A 17,768-nucleotide genomic window follows, 5' to 3' on the forward strand; every position below is an offset into this window, starting at 1 on the left:
TTCTCGCGCATTAAAAAAATAAGAAAAACACATAAAAGAGGTCAAAATAGCACTTTAAGGGGATAGATTTTACTTTTTCCATCAATTCATATGCATTTGCGGTCATTTGAATGCATTGCTGCAACCTCTGAAAAAATTTTTTTTTGGGTTTCTTTCGCTAGTTTGTTATATTGATCAAGTACAGCATTGTGGGTCGATGGGTTTGATGCTGAGACTGATCGGGGTGAAGTGGTATAGAGCATAGTTTTGAGGAGGTCGGACTGCATTGAGGAAATAAAACGCCTGGCCCCATGGATTTGGAATTGTTATTTCTCCCTTTGGGGCCAACATAGACATTCACAGAGTGTTGGCGTATTGGTGTACGTTAGTATAGGAACGGCCTTTCCAAACAGATGTTATTATTTGTTTGTTTTATAATGGAGATTTCAGGTGGATTGAGGAATTGAGTTTGCGACTGGACCTTGCTGATTGGAATTGTTAGGGTTGTGAATGGTTAAAGTTACTGTATGCAACTTTGTGACTAGTAAAGAATCGATGGAGGCTTAATGGATTTGTTAGAATCGGATCAGGATGACTGCGCAATGAAATTCAGGAAGCGGATCGGGATGACAACGCAGTGGAATCTATGAAGCGGATCGGGATGACCGCGCAATGAAATTTAGGAAGCGGATCGGGATGACCGCGCAATGGAATGTAGGAAGCGGATCGGGATGATCTCACGATGAAATTTGGGAAGTGGATCTAGAGGACCGCGCACTGTAATGTAGGCAGCGGATTGAAATGACCGCGTAAATAAATTTAGAAAGCATATTGGTATGACCGCGCAATGAATAGTTGGAAACGGATCGGGGTGACCATGCTATGAAATCCGCGGTGAGGTATTAGAGGGAGATCTGGAAGACCACGATGTCAATGTGTAGGGCGTAACTTGCGATAGCCCCGCTACTTGGAGCGGCTGGTCGGTCTTAATGTGGACTAACTAGAGCTGGAGCAATGCAGAGTGTGTGGATAGACAGGGTCTCGAATAGTAATTTCTGCGGTGTGCTGCTGTGAGAACTAAGCAGTGATCTGTTTTCAATTTTTGAAATTCGGAAATTACTAAGTTATTTGTGGGTAATGTGCACACCAATTGATGCAAAGCACCGACTTGAAAGATCTGCATCCAGGACGATGTCCAGCTATCGCCTTAATATGTGCCAGGTTAAATTTCGTTCGACTTTTTTTATTTCTTTATGGAGGCTACTGCCATCTGGTAACAAAGACGGTGGTGCTCGGTGTTACCGAGTGTTACATACCTGCAGCCTCTGTATGTCCCCATATTGGGAACCATACTGGAAGACTCTTGGAATCCGTTTATCGGTTCCAGAATGATAAGGAGCGTGACAATATAGATACATAGGATCTTCCCACATACAACCCGACCTGCTGCCATCGGAAAGTCGGATCTTCTCCTGGATTCGATCACTTTGCATGGAATCTTGAAGACAAGCATTATACAGTAGCATGATGCCTCGCCACTTGCTGCATACAGTCGATCTCAGTTTTGGGCGCCTTCACTGAGATACCATGCATCCGATCGCCCGGGAAACTTGTTATGTCCCAGTTATTGCGGAGTTGACGATACAACAGTTGAGCGAATGTTATGGAATTGGCGTCTCGCACCTGGGACTTTGTTCGATTTCATGCATTGGATGATTGTTTGTATCGCTAGCAGTGATGAAGCTTCGGTACTAACGCGTGGTATACGCCGGATCATAGGCAGATCATGTCAAGGTGGTGGTGGCCCGGCTGACATTCTGTTCGAATAACTTAAACCTCCTTTTCAGTAGGCCAATTGAGTTGGTTAATAGCTGACCAATCGCGTCTTTCACAGGAATCGTTGCATTCATCTTCGACCCGGTTGCTTTGACTTTCTCATCTTCGTTAGAGCACCTCCACGGGAGTCCTCATCGCTATTCTTATTGTAGCGCTTTCTCCCGAGTGCTATTTTAGGATAGCGCCCCATCTTCCCACCGGTGATTTCTGTTTTAGGTATAGTGACTTCGTAAACATATTGTGTTCTCACTGGGCGTTGCTAAAAGTAGTCATCTTCTTCTTTAACTTCTCTACATTCCAATTGGAACTTGGCTAGCTGCTCAACTATGTATTATATAAGCATTTCCTCAGTTATTAATTGATTGCCCACCATTGCCTGAGTATGTATTTTGTGTAACAACTATGCCCAAGGAGCCCAGTCGAAAACATCCTTGACCGAAACGGGAGCAGGAATTCTACGCTTTTGCTCGCAAGGCAAAAAAAATCGCAAAAAATTCTATTCTGAGGGAACTGCGAAAGATTCTTAATAGAACACAAAGATTGCTGAGAAACTCCCGGAGAATTTGCCAGGTATCCTAGGGGAAAAGACGGCTTTGGCAAGTTTTGTTCTTTTATTATCAGGGGGTTTTTGTCGACCACATTTTATGAAATTTGGCCACAATATTCTTTGATATGCAAAGTATGTCTAGGCCAAATTTGGGCAAAATCAGTCATAAAAACCCCCCTTACAATAATAGAACAAAACCTGCCAAAGCCATCATTCCCCCTAGATGAATTCCCAAAACAAAACAAAAGACAAACTTGCGGGTGATTTTCTGGAGGAACTACTTGAAAAACATACTGAACAATTACTAAAAGAACCTTCTGAGGGATTCCTGGAAGACCTCCTCCTTGGGATAACTTTCAAAATAAAAACAGTAGAAATTTCTTTCATGAAAAATCCGGGCGCCGGTGCGCATCACTCCTCATTATAGCTGATCTTTTACTGTAATTACTTTTTCGCGGAGTTGGACTGGGGCACTAGATGCAAAAAAAAAGAATAATTCCCTTGCTATTAATTTACATCGACATTTTTGTGAAAAAGAAAAACAGATTTTCTGCATTTTTTTTATCAATACCAAAGTGACGTTTCACAAAATAACAACCATGTATGGAAATTTAGCAACCCAATATGGGGCGCTAAGTTTTGAAACTCACGGCTAATTTTGAGTTCCGTTCTTATTTTACATTCCCGTTTAGATACCTCCGGTGTAAAAGTGAGTCCCTAAAAAGGGCCCGGAAATAGCGACAGGGACCCAGATGGGGACTCCCGTGGAGGTGCTCTTAGCAAGAGATTCCGTCCACTATCGCTTGTCCCGTCGACTTGAGTGCTTTACTTTATTTTCCAGAGCCGAGTGTCGTTGACGGGCTGAAATTCCGTCTCCTTTGGTTTTTGTTCGCGGTTTCGGCTTCTCTTCATTACTCAATCTTCCTGCAAGTCTCGTCGGTGATGCATAGTTTTCTCTGGGTGATGTGGAAAAGTTTGGTAGAAGGCCTCGATTAAATCTACTGTATTGTCGTGTCCATATTTTCTATTGAGAGTAATAAGTTCGATTGTGAATGGTTTCATGTTTTTTCCGAAGTGCAGAATAGTTGGGATTGAAAAATTACCGAATGAGTAAGTTTGAGAGCGATTCAGTTTTATGCACTGATTATGAGAGCAGAGGGAAGATGTGTGGTATGAATCAGTCTATAACATGGATCAGTCTATGAAAGCCCTTGCGCACCCTATGCATGTAAGGTAAAGCTATTACTGCTGGCATTTGTAAGGAGGATTCTAAAGTGCAAGGACATCAAGCTGTGTTGGAGTCGAAGCTACATAAGTCCTTGGTCAAAAATACGTAGAAATAAAATTGTGTTCGGAAATGTATGATTTTTTTTCGTTTGTTTGTGAAACTACATATGTACAAGCACTTTGAAGAGCAATTACGGAGCACTGCATTTGTTTCATTAGTTAAATATCTTGGCTTGGCAAGCAAGCCTTTGGCACAGCATAGTGTGATTGATTCGCACTCTGTACAAATCCGCCCGGCCCGTTGTTGGGGGCATCGAGTGTGATGTTTTTCCATTAATAAACAAGGTGGGCCTGCTTGACTGTGGATATACAACAGTAAAGCACATGTGACGATTGGACAAATCAAGCATCCGAATGATATTCAATTTTACAAAAAAAAGCTAACCGCGATGGATGTTGGTACTCAGATTCTGATGGCTTTTCCGCAAAAGTGACCTTTAAGTGGTTTTGTTGTGTAGGGGTTAACGCGCCTATTTAGAGAGTAGGAGGTTGATGGTTCGAGTCCTTCCAAGACTCGTGGATTCTTTTTCGCAAATTTCGTATCAATTTGTCCATTTCGAAACATGTGCTGTGCATATGCACAGCCAAGATCTTTAATAAAAAAAATGGTTTTGCAACGGCCGATTTGCCGAATAATATGCAATGAAATAGTTTTTTGTTGATTTCTCGGATTTGTTTAAAATGGATGTATGCAGTTTCTCAAACAAATCATTCCAAAATTCTATCTGCGTTGTCTGCTCAAATCTATTAAAATGATTTAGAAGTTTAGATTTTAAAACAAAAACAACATTTTCATCACGAGCACTTATAATATGAGAGATGACCGGGAGCCCGCTACATTTTCATTTGGTCTCACGAAAATGAAAATGCCTCTGTTTTTGCTTTTTCATGACCAGTACTTGTGAGAATGATTGTTAAATAGGGTGATCAACGGTTATCTGAATGCTCTATACCTTAATTATATACCAATACCTTAATAATTCATCTTCTTCTTCATTGGCATTACATCCCCACTGGCACATTCCCGCCTCGCAGCTTAGTATTCAATTAGCACTTCCACAGTTATTAACTGCGAGGTTTCTAAGCCAGGCTACAATTTCGGCATTCGTATATCATGAGGCTAATACGATGATACTTTGACGTCCAAGGAAGTCGAGATAATTCCCAATCCGAAAATACTCTAGACCGGTACCGGGAAGCGAACCCAGCTACCCTCAGCATGGTTTTGCTTTGTAGCCGCACATCTTACCGCACAGCAAAGGGGGGCCCTTAGAAATAATTCATAGATGTGTTAATATGTTCTCATTTACTTATGTTTTACCAAGGCCTAAAAATCAAAATGTAGTTATACGATCTACACAAATGTGCGCCCAATCTATTTATGTACTCAAAAATAGATCACTCCAAAAATTAAGTAACATAGATATTATTTGAACAAAATGATGAATTCAAGTTGAGAATAATCTTTTATCATTTTTGCTACGACTTGTAACTACGATTTGTCTAACAGGATATTGCATCAAGACCAGCGTGAGAGTTAAACCTCAAAGTAAAACTATCAGTCAAATGACATCATGCCAAATGACACGTGACATACCTATTGGAGGATTTTCAGATTATTTCCCCAGATTTTATATTTGGGCAATGTGCTGTTGAGCAAAAAATATAATACCATTCAGGCGTTTTACGTTTGTCTAAAAATCATAAAACGAAAATTGAAAATATTTGTCTAGTTGTAACTTTACAGATACGTATTCCCAGCTCAATAATTTGTAATTGAATGGGACATTACAGTACTAACTCGTTTTATAACAAGTGACGATTTTCGGACAAATACCTTCATATACAAATTTTGCTATATATATAAGTGCGATGAAATTGTAAATCCAATTGCACCTATCCTGTTTGCCACGTCATGAATATTGCGTTTGCAGAAAATAAACAAACCAGCAGCGCGCGAAACCTTGGAGTACCAATCTTAGTTAAATTTATGAAGTTCCCACATCTACCAACCGCAAACTATCGCCAGCTCCATCAACGCCCGCGGCAGGCGGATAATTAATCCGAATGTTCGCTCGGAATTCCACAGCCTATCGTGTTTTCCAGCGCGGAAGGTTCCACGTTGGCGGCCGATTCACATCGCATCATGATGATGGCGCATCGTCCTCGTCGTGGTTGCTTTTAGGCCTGCCGGCGTATCCTTTCCGTGAAGCCAAGTCCATTGCTGGAGCAAACCCAGCCAGCTGTAGAAAAGTTCATCTGGGTCAATCCAACCGGCTGACTATGCTTGCGCTCACTGGTTAATCAAAACCGAAAAAGTCATCCCTTGGGGAGTTAGCTCCGGTTCACACAACACCGAACAGTGTGCGGCCCGGTCGCCGTCATCGTCGGCAGCGTTGTTGTCATTGTTGGATCCTAGGTTAGGACGAGGGGGCTGTTGTTTTGATTGATATTCCTTCCTGGGAAACCGTTTGCGGATTTCCAAACGGTAGGTATGCGGCTATTGCATAGTCTTTCTGAGATAGACACTCGATGCCTGCGCTGAAAGCGGATTGATTTATGGTTGCGATTCGGTGTACCGCGGATTCCGTTGCTTATGGCGGCGCGGGTAAAGTTGCTGGCTGGAATCCCATCCAACAAACATCAGCAATCTGTTCAAATCATTACTAACGAACGAGGAATTGAGGTATTCGAATGATCATCCTGGCCATACCTTCCGGAGGGCTTTGCAATGATTGAGTAAACTTCAAATGCAAAGTGGCGAGTAAAATTATTGGTTGCCTGAGGATCAACTGAACCGATCCTTGGCGATTGTTGCTCTGGTGGAAATGTATTTAATCAGCTAAGTGGTGCTTATGTTGGTGATTAAATTGCGATAGTATGATAGGCGTGCATATTGAACGTGGTCTAGGTATATTTTATAAATCAGCTTACAGAATATCTGTCCTGTGCATTATCAGTATTTGGCAGTCTTTGGCACAATGTTCGGAGGGAGCTAGATGTAACAGCACTTCATCAAGTATCGTGAGAGATAGAAATCCGATAACTTGCTAATTTGGAATTGCCAATTTCTTACAGAAAGTTTATAAATTGGGAACAATAACACATTTCTAGGAACTTTTTTCAAATGGGCGTAATTGATTCTGACCTTGATATTTGGAACGGCGATTGTGCTCTTAATTCAAACTATTTTGGTCAACTAATGTACTCAACAGAAAGAATAGATTGCCGACTATCCGGTAGTAACGTCAGTTGAACGAAATTTGGTAAATAGACAGAGTATGAGTCGATTCAAATTTCAAGGTCAAATACAGTTAGGCCTATTTGAAAAAAGTTCCTAGATTTATGCATTCGTATATCATGGGGCTCACACAATGATACCTTATGATGCCGAGGTAAGTCGAAAGAAGTTCCAACCCGAAAATTTCCTACACTGGATTGGGTTTCGAACCCAGCCACATTCAGCATGGTCTTGCTTTGTAGCCTCGCATCTTAACGCAAGGCCAAGGAAGGCCCCAATAGTATAACAATGGTATATTGTATTATATTTTTGCATATATGAAATAAAGTTGGTATTCGAAGTACTGCGCACTGCTCTGGAACAGAAAAACCAATTTGAGCTTCTAACGGAAATGTGGGTTTCTAACGGAAATGTCAAAGAAAATGCCAAATGAAATTTCTGAAGGAACTCTTGAAACTCCTGATTCCTAAAAGAATTCCTGAATGCATTTCTGAAGAGATTTCCGAAAGAATATCCAAAGGAATATTCAAAGGTCTTAAGGAATTTCTAATTTAATTTTCGGAGGAATGTCCTGAAGAAATTTTCGAATGAATTCCTGGATAAATTCTAAAGAAATTTCTAAACGTAATCACATGGTGTTCCAAATTTTTTTTCTCTAGATTTTCGGAAGGGATTTCGTAAGGAATGACTGGAAGAATTTGTTTAATACAATTCTGAAATAGTTGTTGATGCAAATCATTAAAAAATGAAGGAGTTCCCAACTCAGGCATTCCCAAAGTAATTCCTTTTCATAAAAAAATCATGATAAAAATTCTCTTAAAGAAATGTTGGAAGGTTCTCCCAAAACAATATCCGTAGGTATCCTTAAAGAAATTTCTAAAAGATTTTCCGAAGGAATTTCTAAAACAATTTCGGAAGAATTCCGAAAAAGAATTTGTAAAGGAATTCTCAGTGAAAGAATTTCCAAGGTTCTGGAAGAATCCCCGAAGAAATCTCGAAAGGTGTCTCCGGAAATTCCGGAGGAATTCCCAAACAAATCTCCGAAGGATTTCTCTAGAAACAATTTCCGAAGGTACTCCTAGAACAATTTCCGTGAGTATTCCTGAAGAAACTTCCGAAGGGTTTTCCATAGGCACTTCCAAAGAATTTTCCAAAACAATTCCTAAGGGAATTTCCAAAGGAATTTCTTCTTCCCGAAATTCTTTCGATAATTCTTTTAGGAATTCCTTCGGTCTTTCCTTCGGATTTTTTTAGCAAGTCTCTCTTTAGACGGAGATTTCTTTTGAAATTTCTTCGGAATTTACTTTAAACATTCTTTCGGGAATCTCTTTATAAAATTCTATAGAAATTCTTTTAGGAATCCTTCGTAACTTAAATTTGGATATTATTTTGGGAATAACTTCGAGAATTCTTTGAAAATTCCTCACAAAATTTGCTTTAGGATTTCTTATTACATTCTTCCACAATTTTTGGGAAGAGTTTTTTTTTAACAAAATTTCCGTAATAATTGTTACACGAAACTTGAAAAGAATTTTATATTGTTTCGCAAAAATTCCGAAGAATTACCGAAATTAAAATACATGGAATCGATGCAAAATGTCTATTGCTTAGATCCAAAAAGATGTTGAAATTAAGTTCAAAACACTGATTTAGACTAAACCTGTATCATAAATTAATAAGACGCTTGCTGATCAGTTCGTGTGCCCAAAAGATCCCCTTTGATTTTGCTGAGAAACGCTTTGTAACGAAAATTGCGTTTCAAACCGTCTCCCAGCAAAATCAAATAGGATCTGTTGGGCATACAAGTCGACATAGCAAATGCCCTATATCTTCTGACTAATTATTTTATTTATCCAGACTAAGGCCGAAGTGGCCTGTGCGGTATATAAGAGTCTTCTCCATTCGGCTCGGTCCATTGCTACACGCCGTCAACCACGCAGTCTACGGAGGGTCCGCAAGTCATCTTCCACCTGATCGATCCACCTTGCCCGCTGCGCACCTCGCCATCTTGTTGTCGAGAACCATTTTCACCGGGTTATTGTCCGACATTCTGGCTACGTGCTGGGCCCACCACAGTCGTCCGATTTTCGCGGTGTGAACGATGGATGGTTCTCTCAACAGCTGATGCAACTCGTGGTTCATTCGCCTCCTCCACGTACCGTCCACCATCTGCACCCCACTATAGATGGTATGCAGCACTTTCCTTTCGAAAACTCCGAGTGCGCGTTGGTCCTCCACGAGCATCGTCCAGGTCTCGTGCCGTAGAGGACTACCGGTCTAATGAGCGTTTTGTAGATTGTCAGTTTGGTACGGCGGCGAACTCTATTCGATCGGAGCGTTTCACGGAGTCCAAAGTACGTACGATTTCCAGCCACTATGCGTCTCCGAATTTCTCTGCTGGTGTCATTTTCGGCAGTCACCAGTGAACTCAAGTACACAAATTCTTCTACCACCTCGATTTCGTCACCACCGATGCAAACTCGCGGTGGGTGGCTCACATTGTCGTCTCTTGAACCTCTTCCTATCGTGTACTTCGTCTTCGACGTGTTAATTACTAGTTCGATCCGCTTGGCTTCCCTCTTCAGTCTGATGTAGACTTCTTCCATCTTCTCAAAGTTACGTGCCATAATATCTATGTCGTCGGCGAAGCCAAATAGCTGGACAGTCTTATTGAAAATTGTACCACTCGTGTTAATCCCTGCTCTTCGTATTACCCCTTCCAAAGCGATGTTGAATAGCAGACACGAAAGACCATCACCTTGCCGTAACCCTTTGCGGGTTTCGAAGGGACTCGAGAATGCCCTGAAACTCGAACTACGCACATCACCCGATTCACCGTCGCTTTGATCAACCGTGTCAGAAATCCGTTTTCGTGCATTAGCTACCATAGCTGGTCCCGTTCGATTGTATCATATGCGGCTTTGAAATCGATGAATAGATGATGTGTGGGCACGTTGTATTCGCGGCATTTCTGCAGTACTTGGCGAATGGCGAACACCTGACCCGTGGTGGAGCGTTCGCCCATAAAACCCGCCTGGTACTGCCCCACGAACTCCCTTGCAATTGGTGCTAGTCGACGGCATAAAATTTGGGAGAGTACCTTGTAGGCGGCGTTCAGCAATGTGATTGCGAGGTAGTTGCTACAATCCAGCTTATCACCCTTTTTGTAGATGGGACACACGACACCTTCCATCCACTCCTGCGGCAAAACTTCCTCCTCCCAAATCTTGGTGATGACCCAGTGGAGCGCTCTAGCCAGTACCTCACCACCGTGTTTAAATAGCTCTCCTGGTAGTTGGTCAACCCCAGGGGCTGTGTTGTTCTTCAGCCGGCCAATCTCCTCCTGGATTTCCTGGAGATCCGGAGCCGGTAGAATTATGTCCTGTGCGCGTTTCCCCAGGTCCATCACCATACCGCCATCTTCGTCTGCAACATCGCCTTTCAGGTGCGCTTCGTAGATCTGCCGCCACCTTTGGATCACCTCACACTCGTTCGAAAGAAGTTTATGTCCTTACACATATCAGGCTGTGGCAAGTGGCCCTTACGTGAACGGTTCAACTTCTCATAGAACTTTCGTGTGTTATTAGCGCGGTACAGTTGCTCCGTCTCTTCACGGTTTCGATCTTTCTGCTGACGCTTTTTCCTCCGGAAAATCGAGTTTTGTCTGTTCCGCATCTGTTTATATCGTGCCTCGTTCGCCCTCGTGCGGTGTTGCAGCAATCTCGCCCATGCTGCATTCTTCTCTTCTACTAACTGCTCACATTCGCCGTCATACCAGTCATTTCTCTGATCCGGGGCACCGTGCCAAGTGCAGCGGTTGCGGTGCTACCAATGGCGGATCGAATATCTCTCCAGCCATCTTCAAGAGACGCTGCGCCTAGCTGCTCTTCCGTTGGGAGTGCCACTTCCAGCTGCTGCGCGTATTCTTGGGCTAGTCTACCGTCTTGTAGCCGCCCAATGTTAAGCCGCGGCGTCCGACTTCGACGCGTGTTGTTCACCGTCGAGAGTTTTGAGCGCAGGCATACTGCAACGAGGTAGTGGTCGAATTCAATATTCGCACTGCGGTAAGTGCAAACGTTCGTGATGTCGGAGAAGAATTTACCGTCGATTAGAACGTGGTCGATTTGGTTTTCCGTTTCTTGGTTAGGTGATATCCATGTGGCCTTGTGGATATTTTTGCGGGGAGAGAAGGTGCTTCGGACTACCATTCCGCGGGAGGCTGCGAAGTTTATGCAACGTTGGCCGTTGTCATTCGATACGGTGTGCAGACTATCCGGTCCGATGACCGGTCTATACATTTCCTCCCTTTCTACCTGCACGTTCATGTCACCGATGACGATTTTGACGTGCCGCAGTGGGCTTACATCGTATGTCTGCTCCAGCTGTGCGCAGAGCGCTTCTTTCTCGTCGTCGGGTCTCCCTTCGTGTGGGCAGTGCACGTTGATGATTCTATAGTTGAAGAAACGGCCTTTAATCCTCAGCTTGCACATCCTTGCGTTGATTGGCTGCCACCCAATCACGCGTTGGCACTTCTTACCCAGCACTATGAAGCCGGTTCCCAGCTCGTTGGTGGTGCCACAGCTTTGGTAGAAGGTAGCCGCCCGATGCCCGCTTTTCCACACTTTCTGTCCTGTCCAGCAAATCTCCTGCAGCGCCACGACGTCGAAGTTGCGGGGATGTATTTCATCGTAGATCATCCTGTCGCAACCTGCGAAACCTAGCAACTTGCAGCTCCATGTTCCAAGCTTCCAATCGTGATCCTTTATTCGTCGCCTAGGTCTTTGCCGATTATATCAAGTCGCATTATCTCTTATATTGTTCGTAATTATTGGTTTTCCAGGCGGCTTATTGGGCCAGCGCAAACCTTCTGTCTCGCCGGAGGGCCGTCGTGTCAGGGCTGTTTAGCGTCCCACCTAACACCAGGACTTGGGCTTGTGCGCTTTGAGCGGCACACGGTCGCTTTGGCGGAGCCTACCTGCGGATACATGCCGCTTTTTATAGAGGTTTAACAGGGCCCACTGTCAAACCCCACCACATTCTAGGCAGGCGCCACAACTCGCAGATGGCCTGGGGAGGGATCGTCAAGCCCTTGGGCATAGGCCCTGCTGCCCAACATCTTCTGACTAAACAAATGTCAAAAAAATAACATGTACTTTGTAAGTTCGTGAAATCATGCTGACGACATGTTTTATGTAGTGAGAGTGTAAAACAAAACATTAAAAAAAAAACAAACAAATATCAAAATTTTCGGATTGGAAATTGTCTCGACCTCCTAGAGCATAAAAGTATCATCGTGTTAGCCTCATGATATACGAATGCAGAAATGGTATCTTGGCTTAGAAACCTCGCCGAAGAAGAAGAAGAAGAAGATGTTCAGCAAAAACCATTTGACAACTTTTTTAGACTAAATTAATGATTTCGTGTGTGTTACTTCTACGTAAAGTTAAACGATTTACAATGATATGGAAATGCTAATATCATCTTCCAAACTTGGACGTACATGTTCATGATAGCATTAGAGGCGAAAGTATAGAATTGATAGTTCCGTTAGGATACGGCAGGCATGAAGAATGTTTTTATAGAAGTCGATTTGCTGTTGTTGATCGTTCTATTGCTACTGTAGGTTCTGATAGTGCAATCAATTTGTGCACACGCTTGGTTTGGCTGATGCAGGGCGGTTACCGGAATGTTGATGGATGTGGTGATCGGTAACGCAGACGGTCCGATGATGAATTTGACAATTTGCAGATGCGGCGCTACGGCCAACGGAATTCGATGCGATGATCCGATGATGATGTTGACGAGGTTGTGATTCGGCGCTACGGCCAACGGAATTGGACGTGGTCCACGAAAATGACGCAAGGGTCGAAATGGCGCTACGGCCGGGAAGAATGACGCAGATGGTCCAAAATGGCGCTACGGCCGGGTGGGTTGACGCTGGTGGTCCAAAATGGCGCTACGGCCGTAGGGTGACGCGGGTGGTCCAAAGGACGCTACGACCGGAGATGACGCGGATGGTCCAAAATGGCGCTACGGCCGGAAGGTGACGCTGACGGTCCAAATGGCGCTACGGCCGGGAAGGTTGACGTTGCGGTCCGCAAATAGCCCTGTGGCTGACATGGTGACAGTATCGTGATGGCTTTCTCTCCGTCGAATCGAAGTGCGCACTGGCGGGAAGGCATCAGTCCGATTCGATCGCTGCGAGTCCAAACTGCGAAGCGATGGTTGAACTGATCGTTAGATGCTTTCTGTCCGACGGGTTGGAGTCCACCTTCGGCTGCTTCTATAGTTGTCCAGGAATCCTCCAAGTACCATCCTGGTCACGGCACCAATGTTTCGTCCAGGGTGGGACGACCCTACGTTGTGTTTCACTTCTATTGGGATTCCGGGCGGCGATCAAGTAAAAACGACTGCAGACTGAACTTCAACTGTTGATTTATTACCTCCGAGAGGCAGCGTGCCAGCTCGGAGGTTACGATAACGATACTGTACATCACATGGTTTGAGGAGTCGCCTTTTATAGGCGACTCTTAGTACGGCAGAACAATTATATAATAATGTTACAACTATTGGGGACGTGTGCACAAACATTCAAATTTAAATTCTAATTGGACTTACAGAGCGCGCCAACTGCTATGCACATAACGCAAGCAGTTGGCGCGAGAACAGTGAATAACAAAAGTGACACAAAATAAAAGGCGCACACACGCTGCACTGTTAGGCTTCAACAGCAGCTACGTCGATGAGCACAGTTCGTGATCGAACACTTATCAATCACTGAATCATTGTTCAAAATTAAATCCACAGCAAGAAGAGTAGTTAAGTGCTAGACAAACATCATATAATTGAGCTCAGAATCACGCTAGAATATTTCACTGAAAAAATTTCTAGTTCCTAGCGATTGCACTATAGACAAATTATTTCAACTTAACCTTCCTCCCAAACATAATAGTGGTTCTGAAAAGAACCGATTCATCCCCAATTATGTGCCTCACCAACAACAACTACTGGACTGCACAACAGCCATCTGATGATTCGGCTCTACGCACGCCGTTAATTGCCAGATCCAAAAATGCTGCTTGTAACACGGATGTAAAGATGTACTGCTGTTACCACGACCGCCACCACTATCGAACGAAAAATTTTCATCCGCACCACCACAGCCGTTGTCGCTAGGACCGCTTCTGGACGCCTTGGTCCGCTTTCCATGAAATCCAGAATGAAAATGACGCGCGCACGCGAAACACGGGGCTTTTTATACACAGGAAAAACGAAGCAGTGGATCAAAAGGCCCGTACCTTACTGCAATCTGATGTCCGTGTTGGGAATTTATGAACGGGATTGATTATTTTGAATTTTTCACCCGGTTTGGAAAGAAATAACATTTTCAATAGTTTGCCGTTTATTAGTTTGTTTGAATAGTTTCAATACAATTAGCAAATTGGTGGAAAGTTTTCGAATCTATTAATAACAAAATCTCGAAAATCCGTCGAAAGATAAAGTTGCCATTACCGTTTGAAATCTTACATGATTTCGTGACGGTCCCCAATTTGGAAATTTTCATTTTGCACCCTGTATCCGAGGCTTCCCCTTAGACGTAGTTAACGTCAAAATGCGCGAACAAAAAACACGTCCGTACGTGCTGCTGTCTCGAACTGGAATGGGCCACGCGCGCGGGAGAGCAGTTTTCTTATAATCAATAAAGATGGCTCATTAGTCCCGCCTCTTTGTTGTCCGGTATGAGTGCAAATATTGTGTAACCGTCACACACCCCCCAAAGGGGCGTGGCTACAGGTTCAACTTTATTGATTACAAGAAAGCAGCTCTTCGGCGCGCGCGAGCCATTTCGTTCGAGATGTCGCGGAGAGCAGACCGTGGTACCACCTTCGGCTTCGGTGGAGCTCCTACCGGAAATTTTATTCCCGGCGATGGTGTGGGTCGCGCGGTCGTCGTCATTAACATTAGCAGCGCTTAGTTTAAATTTTCTTGTATGATGTAGGAGGAATGATGGCTTTTGCAGGTTTTGTTCTATTATTGTCAGGGGGGTTTTTGTTGACCAAATTTTATGAAATTTGGCCACAATATTCTTTGATATGCTATGATATGATATGATATTTGATATGAAGTACTAACGATCGGCTACCATCAATGAAAGTGGCTCTAAAGGTGACTCGGGGAGGCACTACACACCGTGTTATTTTTCCTATCTTTTGTCTCTTTCTAACATTGTCACCTCGTTATTTTGGAGTGGCGTATTTCGGTTTTCAGTTGTTTATTGTAACTGTAAATGTATCAGCATGTAGATTGCGAGTAAGCACGCGCCGGTGATACTTTTTCAAAGTCATATTTGTTATAGAAAAAATTACCCGTAATGCTGGGTAGACACCTTTACGTGGTGTGTTACGGGGTAAGATCTACCACGGTTACATTGCCAGCTACAGGCAAATCCTGACCCAACGAATACCTTCCTCATTATCCAACTCCGTGGTACTTATGAGGGTGTCGCTAAGTCAGTGGCCTCTCGTTAAGTAAGTACTACATCAACACTTCCTTCCTCTCCCTAGTTACGGTGAAGATGGGCGTGGCCAGGAGTAGTAATCCTCATGCTTTTGTTATTTTTGTTTAAGACTGGAATCAAGGACCACTCCCCTTCTTGATTTCTGATAGCATTCTAGATAAGGATCTCAAAAGTAAAACATGAGTATCACTAGTGTCCAATCTACGAATTACACCGTAACAATGCTAATGCTAATGCTAATGCTAATGCTATCATATTTGTTGTAGAAAAAAAATTAAGCATTAATGATAATCAATAGTATCAATAGAATTGGCAAATTGCTGAAGGGTTTCCGTATCGATTGATAGGCAAATGTCGAAAATAAGATAAAGACGCTATTAGCGTTTGAAATCTATCCTAATTTTTGAGACAGTCTCGAATTTGGAAATTTCCGTTTTAAACCCTGTATCTGAGTCTTCCCCTTAGACGAAGTTTACGTCAAAAAATCTGTAGCAAACATCAATACTGACGCCATACAATTTTCTTCAGTCATAATGCGAATCAATTGTTTGCATGGTCTCCTTCCGATACTTGCTTGGGATTCAACTACCGACGTTAGCGTTGCGCTTTGAATAAAGTTCATCTCGGAACCGATTTCTTTTTCAATTATCAACAGGTAAAATACAAAATTAGAGTCTCGCGGGAAAATTTCATGTTGTGCCGCCAACATCCAAATCGTTGCAAACACCACATTAGTGATTAAATTGCTGTAGCAATCTTCCGTTGACAGCCTATGCTCGGACCGGCACTAATGCTATGATTCCGCTACCGATGCCAAACAATTATACTCTGTTCTATGAAGAAAGTTCGTCTAATATCAACATTCTCAATCACTAATATCATACAACTCCGAATTACGCTAGAAAATTTCACCGAAGAATTTTCCAGTTCCTAACGGTTGCACTTTAGGAAAATTATTTCAACTTAACCTTCCTCCCAAATATAATGATGGTCCTGAAAAGAACCAATTAATTTCCACTTATGTGCCTTATTAACAGCAGCCACTGGGCTGCGCGACCGCCATCCGATGATTCGGCTCAACGAACGCCGTCGATTGCCAGATCCGCCGAAGATGGGACTCGGATGAAAATGATGTGCTGCTGCTTCCACGACTGCCACCACCACCGACCAAAAAAATTTCATCCGCACCACCACACCGCTGAGACAGCCGTTGTCACTGGGACCGCTTCTGGACGCCCTGGTCCGCTCGCCGTGACATCTAGAATGAAAATGACGCGCGCACGCGAAACACGGGGCTTTTTATACACAGGGAAAACGAAGCAGTGGATCAAAAGGCCCGTACCTTACTGCAATCTGATGTCCGTGTTGGGGATTTTTGAACGGAATTGAATTTTTCACCCGGTTTGGAAAGAAACAACATTTTCAATAGTTTAACGTTGATAATCAATAGTATCAATAGAATTGGCAAATTGCTGGAGAGTTTCTGAATCGATTGATAAGCAAACGTCGAAAATCCATCGAAAGATAAAGACGCTATTAGCGTTTGAAATCTATCCTAATTTCGTGACGGTCTCGAATTTGGAAATTTCGGTTTTACACCCTGTATCTGAGTCTTCCCCTTAGACGTAGTTTACGTCAAAAAATATTTCTAAGGAAATTTTTATTTTGGAAAAAATATATTATTGGGGAAGAAATCTTATTTTTAAACTTCCGGAACTCGCATGGTCCTGGATCACTCACGCAATCTTACTGCTCCTGTGAACGATGAACGTGCTTTTTCGAAGGTGTTGTACTTTTAACAACGGCCGGCGCGATTCCCGGAAGGTTGAAGAAATGCAATTTTCGGGGAAATGGCGGTGAATTGCTTAATCCCAAAGAATATCGTATGATGTAAAAGTGAAGAATTTCAATTATGCTTAAAGCGGTCATGCCTATCATACTTATGCCTAACGTCCCATATCCACTACATGGTGGAAAAATTTCTTAGAACGTTAAATTTCAAAACAGTTTTGAATATGTATTTATATATCTGAGTGAATCATGAACCTACCTGCAATACGGTGAATATAATGGCAAACAAGGTCACGATCAGCAAACACCCGGACACGGCCACAACGGTAACGGCCGAGGGTGATGCTGCCTGCAGGAAGTGTCGCAGGCTCGTATCGCTTGTTTCGGCAGCGTTGCTATCGCCATCGCGCTTAGCTGCTTCTTCGCCGAACTGAAGCAGCTGCTGTTCGGCACCGATGCGCCGTTTTCCGGCTGGTGATGAGTTGATGCAACCACCTGCGTGGGAGTAGACGAATGTACAAAAAAAGTTATTATCAGATAAATGTTACATTTGAGTTAACCCGCATCAT

The 17,768-nt window shown here is 43.3% G+C and overlaps 1 protein-coding gene across 2 annotated transcripts in view; it reads right to left on the reverse strand.

The window, feature by feature from the left end:
* Window positions 1-17,768, reverse strand: part of LOC134223622 (furin-like protease 2) — a 1,298,803-nt gene that overhangs the window by 8,652 nt on the left and 1,272,383 nt on the right. For both annotated transcript variants that reach the window (XM_062702810.1, XM_062702811.1), the window contains exon 15: window positions 17,459-17,694. In XM_062702810.1, the coding sequence (XP_062558794.1) occupies window positions 17,459-17,694 (236 nt within the window). The remainder of the gene's footprint in view (window positions 1-17,458; window positions 17,695-17,768) is intronic.

This window comes from Armigeres subalbatus, chromosome 3 (genome assembly GCF_024139115.2).
Source record: "Armigeres subalbatus isolate Guangzhou_Male chromosome 3, GZ_Asu_2, whole genome shotgun sequence".
Classification (NCBI taxonomy): Eukaryota; Metazoa; Arthropoda; class Insecta; order Diptera; family Culicidae; genus Armigeres; species Armigeres subalbatus.